This window comes from Biomphalaria glabrata, chromosome 4, assembly GCF_947242115.1.
Source record: "Biomphalaria glabrata chromosome 4, xgBioGlab47.1, whole genome shotgun sequence".
Taxonomy (NCBI): Eukaryota; Metazoa; Mollusca; class Gastropoda; family Planorbidae; genus Biomphalaria; species Biomphalaria glabrata.
Window position 1 is genome coordinate 55,370,868 of NC_074714.1, and position 10,097 is coordinate 55,380,964.

A 10,097-nucleotide genomic window follows, 5' to 3' on the forward strand; every position below is an offset into this window, starting at 1 on the left:
GTGGTACAAAAAGAGAATGGTTGAGAAAATAAGATCTATGAATGGAGAAACATCAATTTTCATTTGGTTTCTAACGCCATGTTTAAATTCAATATTTTTGTCTCTTTTTTTTTTTCACCTTGGATTTCTTGTACCCCTGACGTGCATAAATCGTGAGTACTTTCAGTGGAGTGATGACCGTATTAGAGGAATGACATCAGAGTTAAAGAGGACACCTTAAATGTCAGTTGTCTTACTCAAGTTACTGATGTCATTTTGTCTAATAGAGACAAGTCTATAGAGTTTTAACACTGTTATTTATGCGTCTGCTGGGTTCAATGAACAAGGTCAATCGTAATAATGCTTTATTCAGCAAATCTTTATAGGGCAAACAATGGCAACAACTGTCCAGAGACATTAACATAATACAGAAATGTATCTCGGACTAGATCTAATAGTTAAAAATTGAAAGCTTTGTCAATATATATATATATATATATATATATATATATATAGATAGATAGATAGATAGATAGATAGATAGATAGATAGATAGATAGAGAGAGAGACAGAGAGACAGACAGGCGTACAAGTCACGTGACCACCAGAAAAACATACGTCATACTAAAGTACAACAAAGAAGACGGCAAGCTAACACCTATATTACAGGTCTAGGTTTAAATAACTGATTTATCGACCAAATGACGTGCCACACCACAATGTTAACTAAAATAACTCAAAGCCACCAGCGAAATTAACAAGGCTAATTGTAAATGTGACCACTTCGCTGGGTCTAATATATTTCTACTTAGCATCTTAGTATTAAATAATTAGTAGCAATACATTAATTTTGTTTTATAAGGAAAATTTACTAAATCGGCCTCGGGCGACCCGTGACAATAATCACACCTTCGAATCCAGACAAACAAACTAAAAACTATATATTTTTTTTTTTTTGTAAATGTGTATAAATACTTGAATAGCTCAGTGGCAAAACATGTCGGCCTTCCATCATGAAAGCTTGAGTTTGAATTCAGACTCTAGCAATTTTTTCCTTTTTTTTTTTTTAAATTTCTTCTTACATGACAGCACGGAAACCTTCTCCCTTCAGCCGGTCCACAAAAATAATTAGATGATTAGAATTATGCCATAAGCATAAAAACTGCGCTAATCAAGTTCCATCCACAATAAAAGTCAACCAAAACTACCAACATGATAACGAATTACACACTCTAGCTTCACAAACTCTAAAATAATGCTCTCGGATCGCACTTAAAAAAGATAAGGTCCATTTTGGACAACAAACCCATATGTTATTGCAAGTATTTGGTTAAATTTTGAGACATCCAAAAGTTATTGGAGGTTTTCACGATAAATGTCAAGGACGCTAAATAAAACTTCATCAAAGTTGCCAACTAAATAAAAGTTACAAACGGAAGAACTTTAAAAAAAGATTATCCGGTGCTAACACGACTAAGTACGCATTACCGGGAATTCCTAAATTGGCAATCACTCTAGCAAACTAGTCACTGTTCTTTAAGTCTTACAGAGGCTTAGTAAGCTTCATCAACATAACATAGTAGGCAAGCACATAGCACTAGCCTATGTTTAAATAATCATCGACTTTCAATTTTATAAGCTTTTAGATCTACAAAACTGAATTTTGCTGCGGAACCGACAATCCTATTTTTCCGGCCTGTCCTTCACATAATCAAGTTGCGAACACAATAGTTTATTGGCTGCTTGGTCGTCCGGTTTGCGCGCTGGACTGTCGTTTGGATTTATCAATGGTCCAGGGTTCAAACCCTGCCCGCTCCCATCCCCCGTCGTCCTGAGGGATGTTTGGACTAGGAAGTAAACTATCTTCAACTCTGAAGGAACATCCGAAAAATGTAAAACATTTCACAAATATTTCTGAAGTCACCATGACCATTGTAGGAAAACATTTAGTTTTATCAAGAATAAAATTGTTTCCTTATGTTAGTACTACTAAATTATGAACAACGCTTATGATGAAAACAAAAAAAAACAATTTAGATATTTTAACATCTATTAAAGACTTAATTATGGCAATGCTTTTAAGATACCATTATCTTTTGTTGAATTTTGTTTTGCTTAACATGTTTCGTACCCAAACCTCCAACAGTACGGAGTGGGGGGGGGGTGATGGATGGAAGGGTTCAAACCCGGGACGATCGAGACGACAGTCCTGAGCGCATACTACACGACCAGGCAGCTATCTATTGATATTTATTGTTTTGATTCCTTGAACTGCTCAATGGAACTTGCAATTTAAAAAAAAGGCAAAATAACAGAAGTCTTTGATCAAGGTAGTTTTATACAGTTTCGCCCATACATTTAAAGTGTGCAACAATCGGGTTAAAGGTTATTATTAGTACATGCAGTTGTAAATGGCAACTAAATAGTTCTAAGCACTGAAATTGTTTTGGTTGAAAATATAAACGCACGCACTTACATACTTTTACATATCCAATCAAGCGTGACCTGATTGTGTGCATAAAACTGTTCTTGTAAGAACTTAAATTGTTTGCAAGACGTATTCTAAAATCAGTAAAAAGCTGAGATAACCTGAACATTCTATTCATTACTACCAAGCAACAATAAGTAGGAAATCGTTAAAGAGGTAGGCTACTTATTTTATTTATTTAGTTTTTAAAAAAATTCCCATTTGGCAATGTCACAGTGATATTACGTAGACTTGAACCAGATCAATCCAAGCAAACCTCCTAGGTTATGATGAGCTAGCTAAACCTGTGGGTTATAGATATAGATTACTAATTGGTGTCATTGCTGACTTGTGGCCTTCATCTGAGTCAACCAGAATCAACGTCTCTGTTATCAGATTGTAATGTGAACAGACATTTCGTGCTCTGTTTCCAGTCGGAAGAAAACGGTGTATGAGAATATTGATGCGCGTGTGTGTGTGTGTGTGTCTCACTAACAGAGTGACGTCACATCACATGTCTGACACGAGAGTAAGCACGAGATCGATACTGCCTGTTCCAGGACGGCAGCTGAAGGAGCGACAAGGAAGGAGTTGGAAGATACGAGGATAAACAACGCCTTGTTTTAAAAGGGCTCGCGGGAAACCCCCACCCCCCCACAGTTAGGGTGGCCGTACGGGTCCGTCTTTCCGCTTTTATCTATGTGTCGGTCAGCGCTCGTGTCATTGTTAATGAGAGAGGGGGGGGGGAGAGGGAGGAGAAAGAGGGGGAGGAGAGAAAGGGGGAGGAGAGAGAGGACGTACATGACATGAAAAATAAAAGCAAGTGTGAAAACAAAATATGTTGGAGATAGTAACAAACGGTGACAACCTTTTAGAAAATCCCTTCACTACACACACACACACACACACACAACATTTAACATTAAAATATAATAATTAAACAAATTTAATTTTTTAAACAAATAATGGAATTGTGTGTGATCAGTGGCGTAGCTAGGGTGGAGGGAGGAGGGGGGTGGAGAATTTGAAAATCCCCCCCCGGGCCTCTACTTGGGGGGGGGGGGCGCCCGAATGAGTGTTTTTCACATTAAATATTACGCAAAATGCAGGGGCCTCCAAAGAGGTCAAGCCTCCCAGGCCCCAAAATAATGGCAAATTCCTAGCTACGCCCCTGTGTGTGACAGAAAAAAAAAAAAAAGGCTTAAGGCGTAAGAGATTATTGTAGTATCGTCTGCTTACCTGTCCGTTTCAGGCACATCCAATCGCGCCCTCTTTACGCCTGGTTTATCGTCTAGAATAGATTGACTGCTATCTTCGCCATCCATTTCTTCAGTGCTCAATCACTCAATATTGTATATAAACAAAGGTTCAATATTCCAATACAGCTGGGAATAATCGGAATCAAGCGTCTTCTAATTGTTGAATACAGAACACGAGTTGTAAATTCCGAAGTGTCTTTTGTTGGAATGAATTAGTGCGTGAAACGTTCTTCAATATGCAGAGGAAATACTTTTCTTTTTAAGTTCTTTTTATAGATGTCAGTCCTTTTTTGAATAGGAACTTTTCAAAGTGAAACATCAATATTGAAACAAACTGAATCCAATGAATTGTCTCTTACGTAGATCAGGCCTACAGAACTTTATCCAGTATATAGATCAGGCCTACGTCGGCAAACATACACACTTTACACAGTACAGAAAACATCTTAAACTGTACAATGATTTAACACACCGGTTGATAGACATCTTGAGTTTTGAAAGTTGTGACACAGGAAAAAAATTCAGTTTTTTTTTTTAAATAACCCAATATATTTAAAACTTTACTCCAGTATGTTAACGAGTTACTTGAACATGAGACTGTTACGAAACGAAATATTTCTGCCAACTATGATATCCTCTTGGCTAGGAATAAAACGCATGTTACTTGAAAAAAAAAGGAATAATTTGTTTCATCCTACTAGCGAGTGCAATTTTTCAAATATTTCCTCGCGAAAGTTTTGTTTTAAACAATAGTGACGTTTAGTACCATTATGTATGATTGTTTGATATCACCACAATCATTCCCACCAGAATAATACTTAGTCATAAGCTGACGCTCAAGTGATGTGTCCTAAAAATTGTATTTTTGTCAGCATCATTCAAATTCTTACAATGACAGCATCTCTCAGTTCACGCTTCCTAATGTAGCAGTGTAGGTCAAGGTTGTGATCGGGTGAAAGAAAGGATCATTGGCACTATGGAAACTTGGTCTGAAACAAAGAACAGAAATCTCTGAAACAAACAACAGAAGTCTCTAAAACAAAGAACAGAAGTCTCTGAAACAACCAACAAAATTTAATAAAATACTCTGAAAGACACAAAGATAAAGGCCCATTCCTCGTCCCATATGCTAGGACAAATTTGTACAAATACTCCTTCTTCCCTAGTGCTATTATACCATGGAACGGGTTGCCTGAGCTAGCCAGGAAAACCAGTGACTTGGCAGAGTTTAAGTCATTGGTTAATATGCATGACTAAATGCATGCGCGTAGGACGTAATCATCTTCTTTTTGAAGTAACGTCTGTATTATATAAGATAAGATAAGATTTAATAACTTAGTGATGTAATGTGGAAAGTGATAAAAGGTTGCATTTTGTTGTTTTGTTTGCACATTAAGTAATATACAGTCATGTAATTTGAACTGGGTAGAAAAATGTTATTGTCATGCCTATTCTTTAGCGTATATATCTTTCTTTCTTAGCCTTCTTTTCTTAGAGTTGCCCCCCCCCCCCAAAAAAAAAAATTAATAATCAACACTAGATGGACTATACATGTGACTGTTGGAATCAAGTTTGTTTTCCTGCAAGACTATCAGTATCAAATTATAGAATCTACATCATGATGAAAGCAGATGTGACTTAACAAAAAGTAAGTTACTTTGAATTTCAAAAGTTAATCACATACGTTAGCTAAAAATAAAAGTTAATTCTAATCATGTATATTCTTATCAAATCCTGCAGACAAGATTTAATACGATTCATACATTAACACAATCTAATTATAAAGAAACAATTAACAGCTGTCCAAATAGTCAGACTTTCTCATTGTCAAGGTATAGCCTTTCCTTAAAATTATACATTGTATACCAAGCATGTTCTGGCGTTTTCGTGTCACAGTAAGTACACAAAAGACTCAACACTTTTGAAGAGAAAGTGAATATTTCTAAAACTCTCTCACCCTCCCCCCCCCCACACTCCCCAATGAGGATGTTCCAGGACTTCTTGTCTTTCATGCACGTTGTCATCAGTGGGATCATAAGTAGTTCCGGTTCCGGTCTCTAGCTTTTTTCGGTTGTCAGCTAAGAGCGACTTGGAAATGTCTGCTATAATTGGTTAAGGTTAAGGTGTGGGTAAGGAAAGAGATTGTCTCTCTCTCTCTCTCTCTCTCTCTCTCTATATATATATATATATATATATATATATATATATATATATATATATATATATATATATATATATATATATATATATAATCTCCAATAACGAATGTTTTCACAATTATATTAATGAATGTATAACATTAATTAGCATGGTTCTATCTTATCTTATATGTTACAGACGTCCCTTCAAATAAGAAGACAATTACGTTAGTAACGTTACGTGTTCCGCCATTACGTCTGTACGTTTTATAAAAAAAAAAAATTAAATTCTTGATGTGTACGCAAAATTACTCATGACCTATATATTTCAAAGTCAGTTTCTACAGTGTATAAAATGAGTACACACTAGCCTACAAACAACTCCACCGCCCCTCTCCCTATGTCTTATCACACTCTTTTCTCTCAAGAGGAAGAAAAGCCGAATAAGTGGAAAGTAAAACTCTGGTTTGACTGACTGTATAAGAGATGATAAAAGATTTGGTTTATAAGTTTCAGACGTCCTCACACAAATGAAGATTATTACGTCTTAGCCTAAATCTCTTACTTGATCGACTAACAGCCGCTCTACATAATTATAACGGTCCAAGTTTGAACCTCACACACTCATTCCATCATGCAGGAAAGGCTTAAAGTGTTTGATACTTAGTCTAGAGGTAAATCAAAGTATAAATTACAGACGCTCGTTATAATTATCTTAGGCTAATGTAAAGCCTTAACAGAAAGGTTGTATTATTTTAAAACATACTCACCATGTTGATATTAAAATGTATTTAAAGCTTTACTTTGTTTCTTTTAACCTATATTTTATAGCTTTAATTAGATTCTATATCAGTATAGCCCACTATAACTTAACAATAGTCATATAGGTTTAAAAACTAGCCATATCTATACTAGGCTCGGCTATATGATATATGCCCATTATGGGTTATCTATCAAGTCTATGACATTAAATCTATTTACTCACCTTAATTAGCTGAGCATTTTAGATCAAATATCACAGTAGTACAAGATTGAAATAAATCTAATCCATTGATTGCGCTTATCAAAATCAAGTTAATTGATGAATTGATAGTTCCACGATTGAACACTTTAAAAAAATTACTATAAATATTTAGATCTAGAAGCGAAGCCCAGAAGTTCAAATATTATATAGATATCTACTTCATTAACACACAAAGTATAATCTTGATCTAGTCTAGATTTAATTATTTCCAAAATCAAAATACTCTAGCAGAATCCGTTACGTTAGACTTGTAATAAAGCCCTGTTAAGAATATTACGCGGATCGACCTAGATTATAACGAGAGATGTTTTCTTATGATATAGGTATCGCTTGTATTGAATCGGGATAGACGTGTAACAGAGAGGTTTACGTCGATGTTTAAGATCAAAAAGTGCACTGGCTAGATCTAAATTGTGTTAAGTCCAATAAAGTCTGCTGGTTCTTGGCCTAGATCGTCACGCTGTCTCTCACGTGCCGGCAGCCGTGTTAGCTTGCTACGTCATAGCCTTAGCCAACCCCCCCATGCGAATTCACGCGACATGAAACATGCGTCCCGTGTTGTTTTTCTCTATTTTTAGGACTTGTTGACCGCAATTGATTGGTTCTTGCTTTTTGGGGCTCTGTCTGGGATGACTCTAACAGGTTTCAACAAGAAATCTGTGCACGTTTTCATACAGAGTTTGCGAAGCTTTTATAAACATCAATTAGATCTAGTTTAATTGTTTATTAGTTTCTGTTTATTTTATTTACTTATTTCTGAACTATTTGCGTTCACGCTTCAAGCTAAAAGCTTTTAAAATCAAGAAACAATATACTCTTTCTAAACGTATCTATCAGAGGCTCCGTACATGCGTGAGGAAGCAACATCATTAACAGTTATAATTTGATGAGAAACTATATTCATATAAATGGGGTGTAGCGTGGGGCCTATAATGCTTATATTATATAGTTAATAGCTTCTTTTGAACTATTAAATGGGCCTTTAAAAAAGATGGTTGAACGAAAGAAAAAAAAATTTTTTGAAGCTGTACTTTTTTTTTTTTATTCTGTTGCCTCACTTTTTTTTCATTCTTCAGGCGTCCCCCCCCCAAAAAAAAAATTAAATTTAAAAAAATAATTAAAAATGTGTAAGTAGAGCAAGTTGACAGTAAATCAAGAAATAGAGCCTTATAGAGCTATCTTATCTTACACAATACAGACGTTACTTCAAAAAAGAAGATGATTACGTCCTACGCGTCATGCATTTAGTCATGCATATTAACCAATGACTTAAATTCTGCCAAGTCACTGGTTTTCCTGGCTAGCTCAGGCAACCCATTCCATGCTCTAATAGCACTAGGGAAGAAGGAGTATTTGTACAAATTTGTCCTAGCATATGGGACGAGGAATGTGCCTTTATCTTTGTGTCTTTCAGAGTATTTTATTAAATTTTGTTTTTGTATTTGAAGATTATGGTTCAGTGTTTTATGTATGATTGCTACTTTACTTTTGAGCCTTCTGTCCTGAAGGCTTTCTAAATTTAGTGATTTTACTAAAGGTGTTACTCTAGTCAAATGTGAATATTCGTTTGTTATGAATCTCACTGCTCTATTTTGTGTCTGTTCCAGTTTCTTAATGTTTTCTTGAGTTGAGGGGTCCCAAACGGAGGATGCATATTCTATTATTGGCCTAACCAAGGTTAAGTAACATTTTAGTTTTATGTTCTTATTTGATTTATAGAAATTTCTTTTAATAAATCCTAATGCTTTGTTTGATTTTTTTGTAGTTTCATCAATATGTGGATTCCATGATAGTTTTTCATTTATTATAACACCTAGGTATTTTGCGTTTTTAGTCTGTGATACTGGTTTGCCATGAATAAGATAAGTGGAATTAATTTGTTTTAGTTTTTTTGTTACTCTTAACAACTGACATTTTTCTGGGTGGAAAGACATGCTCCAATTTGATTCCCATTTCTGTAATTCATCTAATTCTCTTTGTAAAATATCTGTGTCTTGTGTTGTTTTTATTGTTCTATATATTATGCAATCGTCTGCAAATAATCTGACTTTTGTTCCTGAACTAATGCAATTTGGTAAATCATTTATGTAAATTAAAAATAGTAGTGGACCCAAGACTGTACCTTGAGGTACACCTGAGTTTACTGTTATCGGTGTTGATTTAGAGCCATTTATTATTACAGTTTGTTCTCTCCCTATCAGAAAGTCTTTAATCCACTGATGCAGTGGACCATTAATGCCGAAATATTTTAATTTTTTAAGCAAACTATGGTGGTGAACTTTGTCAAAAGCCTTAGAAAAATCTAGTAAGATAGCATCTATTTGTTCACTATTATCTAAACCTTTTGAAAAATCATCAATTAGTCCTATTAGTTGTGTTTCACATGATCTATATTTCCTAAAGCCATTAGCCTAGAGCTAAATAGAAATCGTTTGTAAATATAAATTAGCAATTTAAGGAGGATCTTACCAGTTTTTATTTTCCATTCCACCCCCCACCCCCTATCGAGTTCATTCAACCGTATAACGAAAGGAGTATGTTTGAATTTAAAGTTATAACTCAATTTGTTCAAAAGTTTGATTAAGTTATAACCATAGACATATATATATAGACTGGACGATAAAGAACAAATTATTATCGGAAATATTTGGGAAAAGATACGTTTGTAGATCCACATCACAAACCTATATATCTTTGCCTATGTCTATGATTATGAAACAAAGACAAAATATTGGGAATATGGCAGTTTTGTACTTTTCAAAACTAAAGATCAAAGGTATATATTGGCTGAAATGTTAGTCCTAGAATTTATAGCTCAATCGCCGCCATTTTTTTTCACATAGATATCTATATTATAAAGTAGAATGTGAGGGGTATGTATGTATGTATGTATGTATGTTACTTATAGACATCAAAACCGCTTGACCAATCTTGATAAAACTAGGCAGGAATGTTCCTTGGGTACCAACTTACGTTTAATTGTTTACTTTATAATCCCATCCCTAGATCTAAAACTCTAATTCAACTCTAAGATGATAAAACTTCTCTTCGCACAGATAGTTTTATACTTTAACACATAAACATATTAATTAAAGTCCATTCATTTCATATTTTGATCAAATAAACATTCAAATTTGGTTTTCTAAAGCTACATTCGTTTACGAAAGCTGCGAAGCCGAGTTAAAGGCCTAGATCTATATTCATTCATGAATCGCGTACTAAAAATTATT

The 10,097-nt window shown here is 34.7% G+C and overlaps 1 protein-coding gene across 7 annotated transcripts in view; it reads right to left on the reverse strand.

The window, feature by feature from the left end:
• The window catches only part of LOC106066091 (transcription factor cwo-like), a 37,256-nt gene extending 29,919 nt beyond the window's left edge, over positions 1 to 7,337 (reverse strand). For all 7 annotated transcript variants that reach the window (XM_056025731.1, XM_056025728.1, XM_056025729.1 and 4 more), the window contains exons 1-2: positions 6,829 to 7,337; positions 3,686 to 4,694 (exon numbers count right to left, since the gene is read on the reverse strand). In XM_056025731.1, coding sequence (XP_055881706.1) covers positions 3,686 to 3,771 — 86 coding nt within the window. In that variant the 5' untranslated portion in view covers positions 3,772 to 4,694; positions 6,829 to 7,337. The remainder of the gene's footprint in view (positions 1 to 3,685; positions 4,695 to 6,828) is intronic.
• Positions 7,338 to 10,097: the final 2,760 nt, after the last annotated feature.